The sequence below is a fragment of the Manacus candei genome, unplaced genomic scaffold (genome assembly GCF_025592945.1).
Source record: "Manacus candei isolate 608988 ecotype Guabito, Panama unplaced genomic scaffold, ASM2559294v1 h1tg000018l, whole genome shotgun sequence".
NCBI lineage: Eukaryota > Metazoa > Chordata > Aves > Passeriformes > Pipridae > Manacus > Manacus candei.
In genome coordinates this window covers 11,487,511-11,510,067 of record NW_026138066.1, presented here as the reverse complement: position 1 = coordinate 11,510,067, position 22,557 = coordinate 11,487,511, and the positions used below count along the sequence as shown (strand labels likewise).

The following is a 22,557-nucleotide window of genomic DNA, read 5'->3' as shown; positions in this document are numbered from 1 at the left end:
CCCTGAGCTTTGTGTGATGGTGGAGGACTCGCTCCACTGTGCTTCAGACTCCCCGCTATCAGCTTGGGCTGAGGTACACTGGTAAATGTTTTTAGATTAGGCACTGGGGAAAAAACTGCCTGGCACTCCCACAGCCAAGGATTTGTCAGTGTTAGAGTGAATAACCACTCTTCTCAGGGACACACCATGAACTGAAGGGTCCAGGCTGTGTAGACAAATTGGTGGGGGCTGAAATCTGCGGTGGCTTTTGGCAGTGATGTCTGCAGGATTTTGCTGGCCTGAGTCAGAAAGGTCTCAGGGGCAGGGTTTGAATCATTAAAACTTCAAGTGAAAAAATGAATGTAAAATAGTGGCTTACTTTCATTAAATACACTTTTTTCTCAAGATTGACAAAGTACTTTGTGTGGAGCTTACAATAAACTACAAAAAACTGACTCCAGGTTGATGTGGTATCAGTTCTGGGTATGGAGATGGGTGACTTGTTTTTCACCTACACAGGAGCAACACCTTATCTTCCTGTCGTGCAGCTCCTGCAGGGCAGAAATCTACTGATCCTGTCTACCCAAACACCAGCAGTAGCTAAAAGAAAGCAGCTCTGAGCTTGCAGACCTGGCTGAAAGTGGCAGATTATGAAAGGGAAATCCCAAGGATGTTTAGTGCTACGTGCACCAGCATAACTGATGTTATGTTAGGTCCTGGAAAGCCCTGAGCCTTCTCAGCTCTTATGGAAATCAAAGATTCTGAGCACAGACTCTGGGCAAACACAGCATAAAGTCCACACAGCCCTTGCATCAGGGACCAGGGTGCAAAAGGGCTACTGGGTCTTCTGCCTAGCTGTGGAGTGCCAGGAGACTGTCCCCAGCCCTCCCAGAAACTATTTAAAAGATCAAATCGAATTACCCCCTGGCTGATTCTATCCCATATTTTGTTTGCAACATCCTCCTCCAGCCCATTTGCCAGACTCACTGTCTGTCTGCACAGCGATTAATGAATTGCCAGGGCAAGCTGTTGCAACACTGGGTCTCTGTGAAGGTCTGTGGAGCAAACGTGGGCTGATCAGTAATAAATATTGATTTGTCTGTAAGTGAAACAGCAGCATTTATGGGACCATGCTGGACACCCAAGTGGTGACCAAATTACTGTGGGGTCAAATGCTTAGCAGAATGCTAATAAGCCATTTATATGAGAGGCAGCAAAGCAGGGGCAGAGAGGACTTCTGCAGAACTCCTCCATTTGGACCATTGTGAGGAGGGTCAAAGACAGGTCTATGCAATTTATAGCGGTTCAAGGCCCAGGTTTAGCCCATTTTTAAACAGTCTCAAATGCTTTAGCCAGCCTCGGGGTTTAGCAAACAAGGCCCCTACAGAACCTCAGCTCCCAGCTTGTCTTAGAAATGCAATAAATTGTCTGCATTTCCTTAATGCTGCAACAGAATAATATTTAATTATTTTTATTCATGGGCTCCAAGTGGACTGCAGATAGCCAGCTTGTTTCCAAAAAGAGCCATGAAGAGATGCACTGTGTTTGTACAACAAATCTTTCCATCTGTAGAAAGGGCTTTTGGCCCAGGAACTGCCAACCCTTCTCATCTGAAGCTCTAAAGCTACATTTGGATTTAGAGCATTTTGCTGGCCTGCTCTCAGCTAAAATTACACTGTTGATCCAAATCTGGTATTTGTGACTATTTGAATATGTTGATTATATTTTGCATTTAGTTGAAAGAAAAATAAACCTAAAACCAGTTAAAGTGACCAAAAAAAAAAATAGAAAAAAAAAGGAAAAAGCCATTCATTTATCTCTTGCCCAATAAAGCACACAAACGTGTTTAACACTGAACTATACAGAAGGGGCAGAATACAGAAATTTCCTCTGAGTGTCCACAAAGCAGTGCCCCAAGAATGGTACTGTGTGCTTCCTACAGGAAACAGCAAAATAGGGTTTTTCTTTCTCAAATCATGAGCATGAGAAAAATGAATACTTAGCAGGGAAAGAATGAGAGCGTCTTTAGGCAGCAGTAGAAGAACCAGTCCCATGGGATCCCAGACTGCCTCCAGAAGAAAATATTCCCAGCCTTTACCTGCCCACTGAGAGGAGTGTGGCAATATCCCCATAAACAATATTTCTGAGATTTTGCTCCCTGGGAGCATACTGTTCCCGTTCTGTGCTTTGGGAATATGATTTCACATAAGCATATCCATGGACTATGACCAGATTTGCCAGGAGGACACATTTGAAAGGCAAGCTGACCTAAAAGGCACGACAAGGCCTGTTATTTGTTAATGTCATCACTGATAAAGGACAGCATCTTACCACACTTCCTACAGCTTGGGCTGTTCCGATCTCAGTCTGCCCTTGGAGCTGCCTCAGCCCAGAATTTGCCACCCACAGTTCATCCCCTAAGCAGGGCTTGTTTGACCTTTCAAAATATGGTTCTTTGGGGATTTCAGTTTGACTGGACCCTTACTACTTGTGAGAGGAGTTGAAACTGAAAAAAAAGGGAAAGGGCAAAAAGAAATATCAGTCTTCCTCTGTCTCCTCAGCAATAAATTGCTTCCACTTTATATTATTTCTGAATTACTGAAATTAACAAACAAACATAAGTTATCCTCTCAGATAGAAGGGGATAAAGTCCCTTTCTGAAGCACTGACAGGATAATCTAGCTCAAAAAACCCTTTGATCAAGTCAGTAATATGCAGTGAAATCCTAATCCTACAGCTGACCACAGGAGTTTTGATTTCTGTGAGGTCAGAATTTCCACACACAACACTTTCTTGGATGATATTTAGAACTGTATCTCCATCCGACTCTGGCCTATGCTTATACACAACTTCATTATTTAATAAGGTTTATTATTTACTTATTCATAATAACTAGAAAAATAAAAGTAATGTTAAGCCCTGCTAGGTCCTGTAGCTTTCTTCTGGAAATTAAAAAGCTCCCAAAAGTGAACCTCTTTGATTTGACGTGATCATAAATCACCTAATCAACCTTTTGTCCCTTCATCTCATGAATGGAGAGAATTGACTCCAAAGAGTATCTGACTTCTTCTTTTTCATCTTCAAATGTAATGTCATGGCTAAGACACAAAGGAAGTGGTAAAAGGATTACCAGCACTGATCTCAAGAAGGTATTAAAGTCCTTTCATGTTGTTCCTAGGAAGGAAGAGGAAGATCCAGACCTAAAGTATTTAAAGTCTGAAATCCTATTAAAATCACATCTGTTATCTGAAGAGGCGTTTAAGTATGTCTCGGACTAGCTGCTGGGCAGCCACCACCTTACCAGGCAGCCTCAACTCTAGCAAATCTCTGAGAATTAGGAGCATGAACAACTCACAAAATTTTCCTTATTTCCCTCCAAGAGTAGAATTGCAACTGACCACCCTGGGATTTCTTACAGTAATAGAGAGTTAGTCCTGCTCACACTAAAGTGGGTGGCAGAGTCTCCCTAGTTTCCCAGGAAACCTAGTCAGAAGCATGGCAAAAGATGAAGCATGGCAGTTTACACTGACAGAAAATCTCCAGATGAAAAAGCTTACAGCACAGGCAAAATAGGCAGAGACAGGGAAATGTAGCCACAAAGATCCAAGAGGATCTCCTTTACTACGGGAAAAATAAGTAATTTCAGGATGTGACACAAATATTCCTTGTCAGTGTTAACCTTGTCAGTGTATCCTTACCAGTGTCCTTCTTCTTTGTTCGTGAAAGCTCATGGACTGTTGCTCCAATATCACTTCTCAAGGACTTGATGATCTTATCCAGTGCTGGGATATTCTTGCCTTCCAAGTTAATGAAGAACTCATACTCATCTTTGTTGAGACGGGAAGGTCGGGACTCAATATGGGTCAAGTTTATACCTTTTTCCTATGAGAAAAAGAAATTTTATTGCCACAGGATTTGGGAGGAGGAATATGACATAAAGGTTAGATAAACACGTATCAGTCAACAAACCATACTATACAATCCAAATAATTCAAAAGTAGACACTTACCTCTTGGGGCTACTGAACTGAAGATTTTCACAACAGAGAGAGAGACAAAAAGGAAGAATGAAATGTGGGATTCACCCTCATAAAGGTTAGAAGAAGGTGAAAGCAGGATACAAGTTGTAAACAGGTTTTGTATTGTAAATGGTGACTCCAGTACCTCAAGTACATAATGAGAGCCTGTCTGTGTCGACAAGGACATTTCCCAAGGATCAACACAGGAAGCAGGCATTCCACCTGTAGAGTACCCTCTTGTGAGAAACTAAATGCTGTATTTAGGAGCATCTTGAAAGAAGACTGGAAAAGCAAGCAGCTGTGCACCCTGTGAGATAAGCTTCTGCCAAACCACTGCACAGTCACCTGCAAAGCCACCTGCACAATTTCCAAGGCTGTGAGCAGCTGTTGGGCAGGGATCCAACAGGGATCATGGATCTGCACCAAAAAAAAAAGGCAGCCGACGTTTGTGCAAATAAAAACATAGGTGTTTTAAGTCACAGAATCACAGAGTTGCTGAGGTTGGATGGGACCTCTGGAGATCAGCTAGTCCTACAGATTGCTCAGGCAGGTTCTGCTAGAGTAGATTGCTCAGGGCTGTGTCCAGTCAAGTTTTGAGACTCCTCAGTATCTCTGGTACTGCTCCAGGATCTAATCACAGAAAATATTTTCTTTAGTTTGGAAATTGGAATTCTGTCTGACCATCAGCAGTGTCCTCTAGCTCTGAAGAAAGAGTTCATTGGCAAGTATAGTCTTGATGACTATAGAGAATGGGAACCTAAACTCAGACATGCCACCATGCTGCTGTGTGAGCAATAAGTAGCTAAAAATCCTATTTTTCCAGTCACTTAAGCAAAAGTGTGGGACAATCTACCTCAGTTTAGCTGAACTCAAATGTTTTCCTGAGCACTGTAATTTGAATATGAAAATATTGCACTTTCTTTTTTTTTTTTTGAGAAAAACCTTTTAAACAGGTTTCAGTGGGCACTCACTTTGCCAACCAACCATCCTGTCAGTCTCACACTGAAGCTGAAGACATGGAATGATAGGGTCAGGCCTGGGCTTCTGTGCCCCGAGAGGAATATACATATCCCTGGAGGAAATCTGGGCCTGAAGATCACAGAATCATAGAATCATTACCACGGAAGAGTCAGAAGAGGTGACACATGGTGCTCAGCAGCCCTGGAGAAGCTTTTGTTTTGCTTCTTTCAAGCTAAAGAACACCCCAAACTACATGGGGTGAAGTGATGGCCCTGGTGGTGTCAATGTCAACCCCCTGCTGCAGAGAGGTCAGGATTTCATCTGTGAAGTAACACTGTGAGGATCTACTTGTGACCTACAAGGAAGAAAGAGGGAACCTTTTTTATCTCTACGTCCCTCTTTTTGAGCCTCTCAAATCCTTTAAGGTTTTCTTCGCTCCTCTCAGTGCTTGCACAGCGCAGGAGGGCATCTGGCCATCAGCGGCAAATGCCTCATTTATTCCACCACAAAAGGCAGTTTATTCCTTGGTAGGAAACATGCATGTAATTCCTCTGTTTCCTGAGCATTGCACGCTACAGATGAACTTAAATTGTTTGGCTAGATACCAATACAATAAGTTGAAAAGGTCAAAAGCGCATTCACCAGCCGCTGCCCTAGAGAGATGATGGGGGTGAATCCCTCCCCAAGGGACCGCCTGGGAGGGAGAATGGCCGCCACTGTCCTTGGCCCCGAGGACAATTTGTTTTAGGCCTCCAAAGCCCCATTTCACAAACAGACTGCACATTGTACCCTCTGCTTGGTGAGGCACTGGGAGTTTCTGACAGAGAGCAGGCGCAGGGGGCTGCCGGCCCCTCCACCATGGCCATGCTGTGTGGAGCAGTGCAGCAGTATGGTCTGGCACCTGGAGCTTGGGGCATTTAGCTGCTCTGCACAGACACTCAGAGAGGTGGAGAGTGGTTGCAAAACCTCCGCCTGCCAAAGGCTCGTCACAGGCACACTGAGGTGTTGCTTTACTTTCACTTTGCACTGACGTGTAGGGGTGTTGTATTCTGTCTCTGTGTAGATTCACAGTGAAATGGGGTCCTAAGCTCTGACTAGGCTTTCTACATCTTGCAGAGCTGTGATAACATGGACCTCTCTTCAGTGAGTGTTATTCCCTGCTTCCCTCCTCCACCCACAATTGTTCATCCCTGCCTCAACATCCCTCCCCCAGAGACAGCAGAGCTGTTTGAGAGATCATAGAATCACAGACCCATAGAATAGTTTGGGTTGGAAGGGACATTTAAAGGCCACCTAGTCCAACCCCTCTGCAGTGAGCAAGGGCATCTTCAGCTACATCAGATTGCTCAGAGCCCTATTCAAGCTGGCCTTGAATCTTTCCAGGGATGAGGCATCCACCACCTCTCTGGGCAAACCACGCTGGCGTCTCACCCTCCTCATGGTAAAAAGTGTCTTCCTTATGTCTAGTCTGAATCTACCCTCTTTTAGTTTAAAACTTTATTCCATATCCCATCGCAAAAGGCCTTGCTAAACGGTCTGTCCCCATCTTTCTTATAGGTCCCCTTTAAGTACTGAAAGACCACAATAAGTTCACCCCAGCACCTTCTCTTCTCCAGACTGAAGATACCTGTATCCCTTTTTTGGTTTTGACCAGATGACTTTTCCTCTGTACCAGCTCTCTAACCTGGCTCAGTGAGCAGTTGCACAGGCAGCAATGACCACAAAATTAAGGGAATGATGCAGAGATTGGGAATGAAGAGAGAAGCTGCAGGGCAGGCACAAGGTATGCTTGCGGCAGCAGAACCACTAATGTCTCTCAAACTATGACTGCAACCTAAGACAGTGGGAAAAAGGGGGGAAAAGGAAGACAGGTAGGAAGTAGCTCATGGAGAGAGTGACCTCCTTTGTTACACCTGAGATAAGCCGATGTCTTCATGCAGAGTGTCAAGCTGCTTTGCTATTTATTTGAGGGATATCTGCCACTCAACAATGTGCAGAGCCAACCTGCTACCTCTTTTTGCCAAGGCTTCAGGACCTCACAACAGAAGAAGCTGAAGGGAGAACCCTTCTGGTGACTGTTTTCAGAGCAAGAATTTGGCAGCGTACGTCCAACTCCCTGAACTGGCACTCTTGGAGAAATGTGTTCTCATATGCTGTGCCTTGCTACTAAGCCCTTGATTTCAAAATATTTACAGTGACTGTTACTAGAGTTGTTTTACAAATCGCAGTTTCATTCTAGTCCAACTACTCCATCTAGTGTTTAATCTTCATAATTTCACATTGTTCAGAACTTTTTTGTATCCTTGATATTGGCAAATCTTGCAATTGCATCAGGTTTCTCGCAGTAGTTGATGCTTTATTTAAAGCTCCAGCTTCTGGAGATAAATGGCTACCTGAGAAAGTCAGCTAATAAAAGTTCTTCCAGTTTTCTGAGCTATTTTTTCCTGCTGGAACCTAATTCCTAACCTAACTGGTTTTGGAAGATCTGGGATGTCATATGTTTGAGGCTGGATTCACATCTGAACTAGTAACACTGGTCTCTTCTGCCTTTCCTATTTTAGAGCTGGTAGGAATCACGAGAGCCTATGGATTGAGATTATAGAAAGAAGTCTCAAGACACATTCTCAGAGCTCAAAAATCAAGTTAGAACTTAGTTCTAAGCAAGTTAGAAGGGGACAGTGATACAGAAATCAAATTACAACATGGACAATGGTGGATGCAGGGGGGAGATTGCCCATAGCTGCCTTACCTCACAGTGCTGCATCTCAGCCTTGGTTCCCTCTCAGAGGCTGTGAAGCAGCTCCAGCCCCTTCCCCAGGTTATTCCAGTAATGCCATTCTAACTGAGCATCTTCTACACTGCAGCTGCCCCACACCAGTAGGATAAAACCAGCCTGGTGTTACACTACATAGGCAGTCTTGCAGAGGTCACTTCATGAGAGAATTTAGTCACACCCTCAGAAAGTTTAATGACCAGGTATTGGAAAAGGAAAATTGTGTTTTCATAGCTACTTGGGAAAGCTTTCAGTAGGGATGGATCCTCTTTGGGAAAGTTATGGGCTACTAATTTCCATGCCATTTATATGTCCTTCTGTTAATCCATTACTAAATGCTCCTGTACATGGTTCTAAAACTAAATACAGCTGTTAAGTCCAGCTGTAGCTTGTTTTCATGACTGTTGCCATTAATTAGGTTTGGTTTCATCAGGAAACCCCATGTTGTTACCAGATGAAGAACTGTTGACAACACTGTGGTGCCGCTAATCAACATTCAGTGAGAATTTGGGTGAAATTTCCCAAAACAAGGACTTGCTGGTACTTTCTGGTACCAAGAAAAAGGTGACATTCTTTTAACCCTTACCATGGGGTAGTTCAGGGTTTTCTGGAGGAGGACACTTTCAGAAGCACAAGTAGAAGCTCAGTGCCTAATTTTCACAGAAGATCAGGGCACTTAGGAAATTGTAGTGATGCCTTCAGCTGTGAATTCCCAAAGTGAAGCCAAAGGCAACCATCTGGTTCAGCTTTACTGCCCAAGGGGCTGCTTCTCAGATGAAGACAGCACTTCTCCATAGTCTTCACATCTGCTAGGGTCTTCCTTCCAAGCTTGTGGAGGCAGTGACCCAGAGCAGGTCCCTGCCAGCAAACAGCTCCAGAAGGCAGCTGGCCCTGGAGCAGCCCCTGGTGTCCATCACTTAGCACTTCTGTTCCAACCCTGAAGTTTGGCATGAGGCTTTCAGCACAATCTAGCTACAAAACACATGGAGCAGGACAAACCAAAAACATGTGGCACTGCACATGCACTTACTAAGAGGGCACTCCTCTCTTTAAACTCACATTGGTTTGCTAGATCAAGAAGTCCTGATCTCCTGCCCCCAGGAAGAGGAGAGATAAGACTGAGGACCAGCCTTTGGAGCAGTGTAATAAAATGATCGTAGCTGTGCATATGTACAATATAATGAAAAAACAGGTCTCGTGGTAGGGGCATGCCTGGCCTGTTCACCTATCATTGTAGATACTTCCAACACACCCTCTGGCCAAAGTGACTGCTCTCTTCCCCTGATTTGGAAACAACCCAAACCACTGCAGAGGCAATACCTTCCCAAGAGACAAAGAGATAACAGTCACGTTGGACTTTCTGTTTAGTGAAGTTCCTAAACAGAAAAAGAGCAGAGTCATCTCTGCTGGCTCTTGAAGTGCAGTCTCATTTAGCACAGCCTGTTATTCCCATCCTGTCCTCCCATGGAGCACTCTTACTCCTGTGAAACAGTAACTTACTCTGGGAACAGGAGTACTTCGTGCAAATCAGTGGGGCTGCTTCTAAACTACAGCCCTAACCACAGATGGCTGGACCTCCTACCTGGAGTCCTGCTCTGTACTTGAGAAGGTCCAATCAGTGAAGAAAAGATAGAAGGCTCCTCTCTGAGAATGAGTTGAGCAAACTTGTATTGTAGTCCAATGTTTGCCACTTAACATAGCTGATGATCTCCCGCTACTTTTTCTATCAGAAAAAGAACTTAAGAGAAGATTAATGTATTCACAAATTCATGTGGAAAATCTGCAAATAAGACTGAAAGCAATCCTTTTTACATATGGAAATGTCTATTTCTGATATTTTTAATGATGAATTTAACAAAGGAAAGGCCAATATTTTAGGAAGAACAACTTTTTTTTTCTTCACTTTTTTTTCTTTCGGAATGGAAAAAGGGATCTTGATTTCAATAGGCTTTTATCACTACAGAGAAAAAAGCATTTCTACCAAGGGTTAATCCAAAATGATCAGGTTTGCTTTTTCAGTTTCAACAAGAAACATGGAAGATTTCTGTCTTTTCTTGACCTTCACTTTTACTCCGTAAGTTTTTGATGTGAATCAAAAAAGAAACATAAATTCACAATGGCCCTTCTATCTTCCTTATTTTAAGCATGATATATTATCTATGTGTGATGTTCTGTTTCAGGCTAAGGTATTTATTCAAGGCTTCCTAGCTATCATCTTCTGTAACAGCATGACACAAATAAGCAGCACATGGCTGCACCAAACAGGTGTATAGCAGACCCTATTAAAATATGTTGTTGTAAACACCCTGCTGGTGGGTTAATGCTGTAACTCTCAAGCCTGTAATGAGGACTCAGGCGTTGCCCCAGCAGAGCCCATAAGGAAGCTGCGTGCATGCTGGAACAGATAAATGTTATGGACAAATAGGCTTTTCAAGTGCAAAATAATTAGGTTTGTTAAGCAAAAAGTGAATGTTTGTCACATCCCAGTATAGAAACAGAGCATCTAGCATGGAAGCAAAGTGGATTCAGTTTTAAAAATCTGCTTATTGCAGGGCATGATTGAGCTGATATTGTGTTACAGCATGTCAGAGTGAGAGTCTGGTCCTGCAGACATGTCTTTCCACAGGAAAGGTGAAGAGACCGCAGAGACTGTACTGTCAGCAGTGCCACAGAGCAGTCCGGGAGGAACAGATTCATGCAGTCAGGCAAGGATTTGTAAACCAGAGAGTGGGCAAGAACTAGGGGTCAGAAAAACTTAGGTGCCTGCTGAGGTCTTGTGTTTGGAGGGGTCTTCCCGAGTGCTGGTTTTTGTTAGAGTGTGAGACTGGGAAAGGACTCCTCACCTGCTCAAAATGGTTGTTAAACTCTTCCATAGACATAGTCTGTGTTTGCTTTTAGAGACAGAAATGCTTTCAGCATATAGTCTTTCTTTAAATATGTGACTGTCCTTCTTCTATGCAGACTGTTTGCCCTTTTTGGACATTGTGCATTGACCTAACTCTGAAATGCATAAAAGAGAATATGAATTGAGAACAAACATGAGAAAAAAGTAGAAACAATCAAGTACATTTTGGACATTCAGACAGCAGACATAAGGAGCTGAGCATACAGAGGAGATTCCTCAGGAAAAAAAGCCTTCAATCTACATAGGAAAAACAACAGTTGTTACTGTAGCTATACTTGTGTGCAACTGGGACTCGAACAGAAAACTAGAGTTTGGGTCTTTGAGCAAAAAATCATATGTGAGAGTGAGCTCTGTCAACTGCATGAGAAAACCTGAGGGACATTTTAGTAGGACAAACATTACTGTTTCCACAAAACATATTGATATTCTCTTAAACTTAGTGTCTCAGTTAAAGGACACAATTCTGTGCCATGAGCACTCTGGAGCCATTGGCCTTGCCCTATCTGAATGAGGCTCCCCTACCTTCAGTTCCTCCTTGCCTCCACAATGGGGACTTATCCAGTTCAGCTGGGCTGTGTTTGGACACTACTTCCTTCCCCGAGTGATGTGACTTGGATAAATCCACTTTACATCTGGACTGGGAAATAGTCGTGATGCTTGATGAGCCAGCAGTCCTGGACCTCATGATATCTAGGGGCAGACTGAGGCTAGAACACACCACAGCTCCTTTGGGCTCTTGCTGCCTGTGTAGAACAAGCTGTGACAGGGGCTAAAATCTGGCCAAGTTTCACCCCAACACAGAAGTAGAACATGGGCAGGATGTGAACCTGGGAGTGAAAAGCTGCTTCTGCATCTCAAGAAGGGACTCAAGAGTGACTGGACAGTCCACCAAAAATAACAGAATTCTTTTCTTCAGCTCTTAAACCAAGGAGAAGATGAACCTCCCTAGGTCCACATAGACACCACCTTTTCAGAAAGGCAGTCCATGTGCTGATGGCACCTCAAGATCTCTCCTTTCTTTAGGTATCCCCTCAATTCCCTGTATCTCAGTCTGGATCTTGCTTCCATGCTTCCTTCCCCATGAGAGAGGGTTTATTTTCAAGTCTTTCATATTTACAGCTCACTCAACCCACCTTCTCCCCCCTTCATGTCCCAGGGTAGTTTTATAAATTGGTTCAAGAAGAGGCAAAATCCTCAAAGCCAGTGCTGGAGGCACTGTCTCAATCACTCTCAAATCTGAGCTGGGAGAAGGAAAGAGTGTAGCTGTGCTCTCTGCCTGCCTTCCCATGAATGAGTGCCCAGAGAGACCTCAGCAGCCTGGGCAGATCCCAGCCCCAGCAAGGAACAGACGGTCTCTGACCACACATGGTCATCGGTACCAGCATCTGCACAAGGTGTGGACCCCCTCCATGGGAGTCAACAGTTGCAGAGCCACATCTGCTCCAGGGAACAGCCTGATCATATTTTGTGGCTTTTTTGTTTTCCTTGTTTCCTACTTCATGTGGTTGCATGAAGCAATGACAGACAGCAGCCGTCCTCACATCTTCTCCTTGTGATGTCCCCCTGGGACAAACCCACTGCATTTCCTCAGGCCAGCAAATAAGCTGGTGACAGAAACCTGGGGACAAGGCTAGATATCTCCCTGCTCAGAGGAGCCCACCAACAGAGAGTCTGAACTCCCACAGCACCTCACAATTGATGTTATTAAGCAGTGAAGGAGTACAAGACAAAAAAATTCTCTCAAGCTCTTCCTTCTTGTTCCTACTCTTCATCTGCCTGTTACAGCTTTCCCTGTCTCTGCTATGGATGTCACTGAGCACAAAGTCTGTGTCTCTGAGGCACTGTAGTTATGGGCCAGGTGGAAAAGGGTGGAGGTTACCCTGTGCATGTGTATGTCTTACACCACTGCGCAGAGGGTGAGGTTCTTTGAACTGAGTTAGAACAGCCCAAGGGCCGCTCTGGTTTACACAGCAGGAATTCACTAACAGCAGCCCTGAGGAGCTGAAGTGGCAGGTCAGGCTTGCACCATTAAATCCCTTTGTTCCAGCCTCGCATCCACTTCTCCACTACATTGTCAACAGCATGTAAAACTGATATAAGAGCACATATGTACAGGTCTCTTGTCAACCCCTGGTGCTAGAGGAGACTAAAAGTCAGCACAGAAAGAGTTAGCTTCATTGGGATGGAAAACCACCCAGCAAACAGTGCAGACACCTTTAGCTGAGTACCAACTCCTCAGTTTCCATCAGGGTCACCGAGAAAAAACATGACTCAGACAGTCTAGGTATCTGCTTTGGGGCAAGAAAAGTCATGTCCAAGAACTGCCTACTTCTCTCTTTTTTATACTAGCTCTCCTACAGATTTTTCTTTAGAGCTGACAGTAATTTTGTTATTAGACAGTAATGCATTTAATAAGCAAATATCAACAGTCTCTTAATTCACTTACAGACATGCACATCATTGACATACAGACATTTTACAGGACTGTATTACAGTGGTTAATTCACAGATTTAGACTAGCTCTGCTGTCAGTGGCATGAATTTCCTTTCATCCTAATGAATCAAATATGTCCTATAACTTATAATTATTTTTCCTTTGTACCAATAACACACAAATCTTTCATTTCCTAGTAAATTCAATTTATGAATGGAAAATAAGCAACCCACACCTTCTTACAGTGTTCTAGAGAAATTGCTGTTTTCAGGCACAAATATTATATGAGGATCTAAAAAAAAAAAAAAAAAGCCACAGAACCGATATAACAGTGTATTTGTTTGGGAGCACAGAGTACACAGCTGTGTGTGTTGCAACACAATCATCGTGAATTGCAGGGATTTCATGCTTTTTAAACAGCATTTGTGACATCTGGGAAATATTTCTACAAGAATAAATAGGCACACAATGTCCTGAAAGGTAAATGACTCCTTGTTTCCCCAAAAGCTTCCCAAATCAGTCAGTACAAGTTAAATCTCTTTGGTGTAAACAAAGTACTGTAATTTTGATGCTATTTTGCAGGTACCCTCTACTAACTTTGTAGAAATACAGGTACTTCTCACAGGTGGGAGATGGTGGGTTTATTTATATCAGATATTTGCTGAGGTGGACAAGAGCCAGGGGGACAGTAGCTGCCCCCAGTAGAAATGCTTCATGCAACATGTAGTGCGAGTCACATGGCTCACATGCATGTTATATTTGCCTTATAAGTTATAAGGCCAATTATTTGATTATAAGTCAATCTTAGGTCATGGCCAATTCACTCCTATCTCTTACTCAAGCAGTTACAGTGGAATATTTCCTTCTTAAGTGAAAAAAAAGCATTTTTTCCACTCTCACGTCAAAGGTAGAGGTTTTAATTTAGAAGTTTGAAATCAAATTTTAACTTAAAAAGGCTACTTCTGCTCCAAGACTTTAAGGGATTGTAAGCCCGGAAAAGAAATGCATGCTGCTTTTCCCCATGATGGCAATGAAATAGAATAACAAATGTGATCTCAAATACCCTGAAAAAATGTTACTGTAACACAGAATTGTAAAGACCTAGTCAGGTTTCCTGAAGGAAAATATTTACCTCAAATGTGCGCAGGACTTTAGCCAATGCCCCAACTTCTTCTTTCAGAGAGAAAATCAAAGAAATCACACCGTTTTTATTTTGGGACTCTTCAATGTACATAGATTCCTGAAAGGACAGAAAAGAAAACACACAAACAGAAAAGATTTACACTGGGAGTCAGTTTTACTTTTCTCCATTTCCTTTTTGCACTTCATCAGCAATGTAAAGAGGATATACAATAGCTTTCAGTGGGAATCAAGGTAGCTTTGATGCCAGAAGTAGAGCAGCTCTGGGGCTGCTCCAATTCATGATGGTAGAGACACAAATCCCTTCTCTCAAACTTGGGTCCTTGTGGGAGCAAGGCAGTTAAAAAGGACATGAAAATAACCCAATATCATCTCTACCTGGCTTCACCTGTCATGTATATCAAGCTCAGGGATGACAGGAAACATTACTGCACTTTGGTTTCAGCTACAGTGCAAAGTCCTTCCGTCAGGCTTTGTTTTCATTAACACTCAGGATTAAGTGGAGCAATGTAGACAAGCTCTGTGCAGAGGTGCAGACCATGATCTATGATTCATTTCATTTCTCTTTGTACCTTCCAGGTATCCCCAGGGAGAGGACATATGCACAAGAGGTATATAGAAGGTGATTTAAAAACAAGATAATGACATCAAACAAAGAAAGTAAAAGAAACAAAAAAGGAATAAATATTGGAGCAAACATTTAAATCTTCCCTAAATCCCACAGTCAGTAAAGACTCAGTTAAGTCAAGATGTGTTTTCATTTATGTTTGTTCTGTTTCTCTTATTGATTTTCAGCTCTGGAAATTCCAAAAGGCAATTTCCAGTGTTCTCAAGAAAGAATGTTTATTTTAACTATTTTCATGGTTCTCATTACTAGAATGTCTTTGCATGCCTCAGTACATGTGTTTCTTTTCACAAAAGCCCTGTTAAGTAGGGAAGAGTTATTTCATCACTTAAGAAATAGAAAATTGAATCCTAGAGTGGAGCCAGATTTTCAAAACTATCTGGGTACTTGACATGGCCTGCTGAGATTTCAAGAATCAATTAATTTTTCTGATGTCAGAGTAAATTTGATGCACAACCATAACAAACTTTTGGGAGTCACATTAATGTCTTATTTGCTGATTTGTTTCATTTCTTTTTAACTTCTACTGGCCTTGGGCAAATTGCCCCTGATGGGTATTTCAAAGATCACACCAGACATCTGCAACACAGATGGGTCCTGGTGTAACAAGGCCTGGGCCAAAACTTGTTTCAAGGTACCCAGTCAATTTTACTTTATGAAGATCCATATTTTCCGTCAGAGCCTGTCCTCGTTATAGCTATTGCTTAATTGAACATATAAATCAGAGTGTAAAGAGTCTCAATTCCCAAATATTGTCCTCAGAAAAAATAGCCTTTGTAGAAGACAAATTAATAAGCAAATCCAGTTGCCCTGAAGACATCAAGTTCTTGGTGGGACTACATTTCCAGAGCTATGAAGAACTGCCTTCTTTTGTAAAGTACATAATTGCTGATTCTTCAGGCTGTCTCCAAGGCTGCTGCTAACCTGAGATTTTATTTCCAGAGACTGGCAACACATTTTTCTATCTGGCTGTATTTCCAGAGGCTGCAAAGGTTTTCCAAATGTTTTTTACCTTTACGGGGAACTTCTATTGGGAACCATAGTAGAAGTACTGGCTTTACGCACCGGAAGGAAGATTTCCATCTGTTCAGCTGTGACACCACAGCATCTCTGTGTCTCCTGGATCCTCACCCAGCCAGGGAGTCAGCCCAGCTCTTACATGATGAGGACCAAGAGGAAAAGCAGCTGGAAGTGATGTGTCAGCTGGCTAATGAAACCCATTTACACCTCAAGCAACCACAAGGGAAAACAATGACAGGAGTCTGGCAAAAGTCAAACCAAATGTCTTTAGTACAGAAATTTTATGATAGTGTAACCAAAACTGTCATTTTAAATACTGTCTGTGCGTTGCTTTGTCCTTCTGTTTTCACGCAGCAAAGCCAAAACTGCGCTACACACTAGTGTCTGCCCGATGGATCGAGAATTTAGTTTTCATGGTCTGAAATGAAACCGTTTTAAAAGACATGCAGTTATATATTTAAAGTACTCTTGCCAAGTCATGCTGTGAGGACCAACTCATACGACAGATTGACTTGACAAACGAAGAATTTGTGGTTTGGATACTTGCAGGGGATATAATGCAAGGTTTAAGTCCTGCAAGGTAATTCTGATGATAATTGATCTCTTTATACGATAAGATTACACAAAAATGCCTTAAAAAACTCATTGGCCACTAGTCATGATGTGTTGAGATCAGCTGCTTTTAATCCATCCTCAGTCATTTTCCCACTCTTGTAAATTGATTTAAATTGGTGCTCAAAAGAAAGACACACTGCAGTGAGAGTGGGCACCACCACTGTAAACAACATCATACTTCCTTAACTTCTCGCCCATCTGCATATGCACTCAGTTCACTGGAAGGTCTTTTTACAAGCATCAGTTCATGCCTGAGTCTGCCCACAGACAGACTTTCTTTGCTTTAATTTCAAAGGGAAAGAAAACTGAAATTATTGTTTTCCTGGTACCCAGTTCTTATCAATACATATAGAGGCAATGTCCATCAATATACACTGAGGACAATATCAAACAACACCTATACAAATGTAGAATGGAATAAATTAAGCTCTAATTTTCTTCTAGATCCTTTCTTATTCCAGTAAAATAAGAATCATTTGATGAGCATGAACAACCATTCCTGGACCCAGTACAATCGCAAAGATAAGTGATGTGTAGATGTAAGGACAGGCTTACCTGAGCACCGTGCAAATCTTCATTTTTAGTTAACCACTCTGCACATAGATTGATATTGCTGTTCTGACACCTGTGACAGTATTGGAGCTCAACAACATAATCTCGTCAGCCTTCTAATCCATTTGTGAGATGTTTAGATAAAGCCCTTCAGAGTGAATTCCAACACTGCTAAAGCCAGAGAAAGTTTTTCTTGCAATTTCAGGGACACAAAATTTTTAACCTCTGTGTTGTAAAGTCCAGACTTACTAGATATACAAAATTCTAGGGGAAAAAAGTGAAAAATAATTTCAAATGAAATAATATTCCTAAGTTACTTGTGAAAATGGAACTATTTTCCAAGTCAGGTTTCTTAAGGCATTTAAATGCTGATCTCCCACAGATGTTTTTGGGACCAAGCAATTACACAACTTGGATAAGTAGCAAGGTGAAACCCTGTAGAATTGTTGTGGGAGTTCAGCCTTAGCACACAAAGCAGTAGAAAAACAGGCTTCCTTGGCAGCTCTTAAAAAGGTTTGTATAAATTGAAGTCCTTTTTTGCACATCTCGTGCAGCTTTTCTCTGGCTTCAGGAGCATTGCATAGGACACATACGTGCCGAATTTGGTCCTAATAATTAACCATGCTGGCCTCAGGTTATGTCACTTGTCCCTGCAGTAACATTTAGTCCTGTAATCAGGGCATGGGCTTCAGGACTTTCCTGTATTTCCCAAAGCAAAAGGTTCAAAGTCAGTCAGCAAACATTAAAAAGGGGAACATCAGAGTCCCAACATTTAACAAATAGCTCCACTAGAAGGCACATAACTTCATCTGGTTTTCTTTAACAGAAGAAGACAGCTTTCTTTCATCACACAGGTTTAAGACTTCTAATAACTGCTGGTCTTTTCTGCTTCTTCTTCTCTTTGCCATGTATGCAAGGATACTTCTGCAATGTTTATTTGCATTCTTACTGCACTTTTGTGAGCACAATTAACAACAGACAAGGATGGGGGCTGCCCAAAGAGAGCACAGTGGCAACCAGACACCACAAAGCACCAAAACAATCCATGTCAATTCCTCCCATCTTGGGTCAAACTGGCTCTCAGAGAGTGGGGGACAAGATTTGCAAACAGGATTGAGGCAGACAGGCACCCCTCTGCAAAAAACAGGCACACAGACACCACCACCTACCTGGAAAGGGTCACCATTCATTTTGCAGTGCTGTGAGTCCATGTTTCAGAGGCAGCGATGCCCACACAGGGAGGCCCTTCACTACAGCAGGTGGAGCTTTCTGACCTAACTGCAGTGGACAGAACTCTGTGCAAAGGTATTTAAAGTGGAGCAAGCAAGGCAAAACCATCCCTCCCTTCCCCTTCCCCAGCTCCCTCCCCTGAACAACATGCCAAGGGGGCGTTCTCCCTGCACACCCACCCCACCCACCCCTGGCACACAAACAAGCTGCTCCACGCCGGCCACCCCTTGTGAGTCCCACGCCTGCGCACAGCGGCTTTCCAGCATATTGTTTCTATCTGCACCCAACGTGGACGAGCAGCATGCTCTGAATTAACAGTCTTCCTTCTGCTGATCAACATCAGCTGTTTTCATTTCTTCACTTCAACACATCGTTTTCAGTTCAGCCTCCTGCCCATCCATTCCCACTACAGCGTGTGTGTTCAGCCTAAGGTGGGTTTCCCATTGGATGTCTCTCTACTTGAACAGACATCAGATGTTCTCCAGGATCTGCTCATTGGATGTCAAATGCCAGGCACGTTAGGCTCTGCCACAGCACAGCAGCTGAGGGATTTGTCCTTTAATAGGGCTTTTTGGGGTGCTTCCAGGAGGTCAGAGAGCAGAAGACATCACTCATTAGACACTGGAAAGAGATACCCAGTGTAAGGGAAGCATGAGATAGGATTTAGATGCATGAACCTCACACTGGGATATGACCCTGAACATGAAGAAAGGGAAGAAGGTAAAGGAAGAAAAGGAAAAGGAAAGACTAGGTCAGAGCTCTAGGGCAGCAGGATGTAGCAGATGTATGTACTCTTGTATGTAGCGTAAGCCATGGAAAGCAACAAGGGAGACAGGGTGTGGGACATAAATTATTTCAGAAAACGTTAGTAAAGTATTGATACAAAAGAGCCCAGATTTGGTTAAGAAAGAGTCACCAAAGGTGTAAAGGGAATACTGGAAAGTGGTACCCCGGTATGGGAGAGCAGGTGGAAAAATAAAGTAGCTGGGCAAGCATCTATTTTGTCATTTGGGAAGATCAAGTCTAACAAACTATGTCAAGGCAGGTAATCTTGCTATATTTTTGTAATGAAGATAAATTCTCTTCAGAGTTCTTTTAGCCTTGAGGGAAGTTCTACTGCATGCACCAGCGTAAACTCGGATTGGTGAACACCAAAAAAGACTTACTGTGAATTGTTGGTACTTACAAAATCCAACAGCTGCTAAATCCAATCAGTGTTGCAGTAGGGAAACTGAGCAGAGTTTGGGATCTTAGTCCAAACTCATGTTGAACCCCATGACTGTGGGGTCAGAATCCATTTTACTGAAACTATCACTGTATAACATGCATCTGAAGTAACTCAGTTCTTTGGATGCAAACATCTACATTTTTCAGAAAAGCTGCTTCTTTTTACATCCTGAAGTTGCATTTAGGGGTAGAAAGGTAATTTCTGAAATGATCAGCAAGCCTATGGTATGGGCTGGCAGGTCAGGGTAGACAGCCAAATGTGAAGCACATATAACACACTGGGCCCTGTTGGCATTGTGGGAGCAGTAGGGGACAAGGAAAGATGGAGCAGGAGGGGAAAGGGAGGTTATCCTCAGTAATTGCCAGCAGTATAAAAAATACTGGTTTTTAACTACTCAGCCAGTAAATTCACTACAGTAGCCCATATTTTGTGTCCTGTGTTTGTGCAGCTTGAGACACAGTCTTATCCATTATAGGGATGCTGAAGAGCACCCTGAGAAAGCTTCCTACTTGGCATATTTTTCAGTGAGATTTCAAAAAAAATCGAATGCATGTCCTTTGGCTGGCCAAAGGAACTGTGGCATCCAAAATCATAAACCCTTCTTTCTGTCATTTTTTTGTGCCTTCCTCTTTCTTTATTCCTTCTCTTCTCACTAATTTTCAATCTATCTCTTTTACTTCTCTGTAGCTTCTACATGCTTTTGGCCTTTTTTCCCCCTTTTTTTTCCATTCCTTTTCTTATGTATGTTCACTCTACCTGATGGTAATGGCAAGTAAAAGTGAAACATCAGGTATGCAAAGTAGTGCTCCTCTCAACTTACTGTAACTATTTATTTTACCTCCTTCTACCCCCTGCTTTTTCTACTTATGTTGCAATCTTATCTCTTTTCGGTACATAGTCATAATAGTATCACCAGTGTATAGCCACCAGTTCACTGTTTAATCTGTCTGGACTATCAGAGGCTGCCTGGTAGCAAAAGGCACTGGCTAAGGGAAGCAAAGCTCCTGCTTGTCAACAGGAATTCCCAAATTCTCTTCTTCTGGAGCAAAGAGGTGTGTGTGTGTAGGGGTGTGGGAGTGTGTGACCAGTGCCGTTCCAGTAGGAACAGGTAATTGCATCAGAATTGGTTACCTTGGACCATTTCAGAGTCCAAATTGCTAGAGCTTCCCTGTCCTCTTTGAAGTACCAGTTCAGCACACCCAGCACAGGTTCATCCCCCTGCAATGACATTGCTAACTGTGAATTCCCACTTGGGTTTCAAGTTGTGGTGGCCCCTGTGTGAGCACTTGGGCTTTGAGTCCACCAATCCTGCTCTGGGCTCTTGCTGCAGCATCATTCAACCCCACTCCTTTCAACCATATGCAGCTATGCACTGATGTCCCACATTGCTTTCACCTAGAAACACACATTTTCCCTCAGAAACACACACTTTGGTTGCACACACACACACACAAACACACCACATGCACCCATTCCTGGATATGCTGCTCAGCCTAACAGGGCTCTTTGCACTGAAAGTTGGCAGGCTCCCCTGGCCGGCACAACGCAAGTTCAAAGGGCCACGGACTTTGGCTGCTTTTCAAACTGCTCTTTCCTGCCTTTGCCATTAGCCAGTATTTGCAGAGTGGTGGCTTCCCTAGACCTGTGAGTCTTATCTGGGCAGGGATGTCCCTTCCTGTGCAAGGACGCAATCTGTCTTTTCCCTGCTGGTTCAGAATGTCCCAATCGATGTGAGGGAGCAATGGGGAAGGGGGAGAGGGGAGATTTTCTAGTGAAAACAGAAGCTCACGAAACATTCCCAGATTAGGAATCCGTGGGTATCTCAGGTGATTTGTGTGTGAGCATGGTAGGGGGCAGCCCCCCTTTCGATATCGTGTATGCGTTTACCAGATGTCTCGGGGTGCTGTAGCTCTCCTTTTACTCCCCAGACAGCCTGAATGTCCTCACACCCCAGTCTGCATCGCGGCTGCAAAACCGCCCGGCCACGTCCCCTCTCATTACAGACCCGGGCTGCCAAAAAGGTTAATGCTTTTTGGATGTACCCCATCTATGCCCTCCCCGGAGGATTTCCCCTGGCTCCTTCCCTCCGGGGCGACAGTGGCCGGGAGGTGGCACTGTGTCCACACGGCAGAGACCGCTGGCGGGAGCGGGGGGACCTCGGCTGTCCCCGCTCCTGCGCTCCCCGGGGAATGAGGAGGATCCGCCTCCCAGGCTGCGGCAGGCATCACCCAAACCCTCTCTCACCCCCGACGGCGGACAGCCGCCTCGGAGGCGCCGGAAACAAACACCCCCCACACACCCCCAGGTCCCAAAATTTAGCTCTCCAAGAAGTGGCGCTGGGGGGAGGCGGGGGGACAGCCCGGTGTGATTTATCCCCCGGGGCTGTGACGGACGCGGGACTCGTGGCCGCACAATGGGACCACCCGGCGGGGCCGGCGGGCGAAGGGCTCCGCTCCGCGGGCGCGGAAGGCGGTGGGGGCCGGGCGGCAGCAGCCGGGGAAACCCGCGGAAACTGCGGAGAGGCGAGCGGGCCCGGGCCGCGGGGGAAAAGCTGCTTCGGCGGATAGCTTTTTTTTTTCCTTTTTTTTTTTTTTTTTTTTTTTCCCAGCCCTATATGCAAACTGTCACTTCAGGTTAGCACAAGACCTGATGTAGCTCATTAGCATGAGCTGTATCTAATATGCTTAAAACCTCTAATTATTTATTATGCCCTAATTGGCAGGCCAAGAAATGTCTGCAAAGTGATGAGTGTTCATCCCAAGACGCCTTTCGAGGAGAATTCAGCAGTGTCCCTGGTCAAACGTCATTTTTAATTCTTCTTTGGAACACAGGCTTTATTCCTCTTGTAGATGATACAACTCCAAGAAAACTCGAACAACTTGCTATCCCGAGAACCAGTCTCCGTCCACCCTCGGCAGGATGGGCAACAATTACTCACGAATACGGTTTAATGCTCTAAGTTCTTCTTTCCATAAGGGGACGCTTAGGAAGAGGTGTTAAAGTTTATCAAGTATGCAAAAGCGTAAACACATGCTCCTTGAAAATTACTTACTCGAAAGAACAACCGTCGGGAGAAAA

At 43.7% G+C, this 22,557-nt stretch overlaps 1 protein-coding gene across 1 annotated transcript in view; it reads right to left on the bottom strand.

Annotated features, from left to right (window-relative positions):
* Window positions 1-18,345, bottom strand: part of PAH (phenylalanine hydroxylase) — a 38,541-nt gene extending 20,196 nt beyond the window's left edge. The window contains exons 1-3 of the mRNA XM_051785079.1: window positions 18,191-18,345; window positions 14,202-14,309; window positions 3,678-3,861 (exon numbers count right to left, since the gene is read on the bottom strand). Of these exons, the coding sequence (XP_051641039.1) occupies window positions 3,678-3,861; window positions 14,202-14,309; window positions 18,191-18,232 (334 nt within the window). The 5' untranslated portion in view covers window positions 18,233-18,345. The remainder of the gene's footprint in view (window positions 1-3,677; window positions 3,862-14,201; window positions 14,310-18,190) is intronic.
* Between the last annotated feature and the right edge of the window lie 4,212 nt (window positions 18,346-22,557).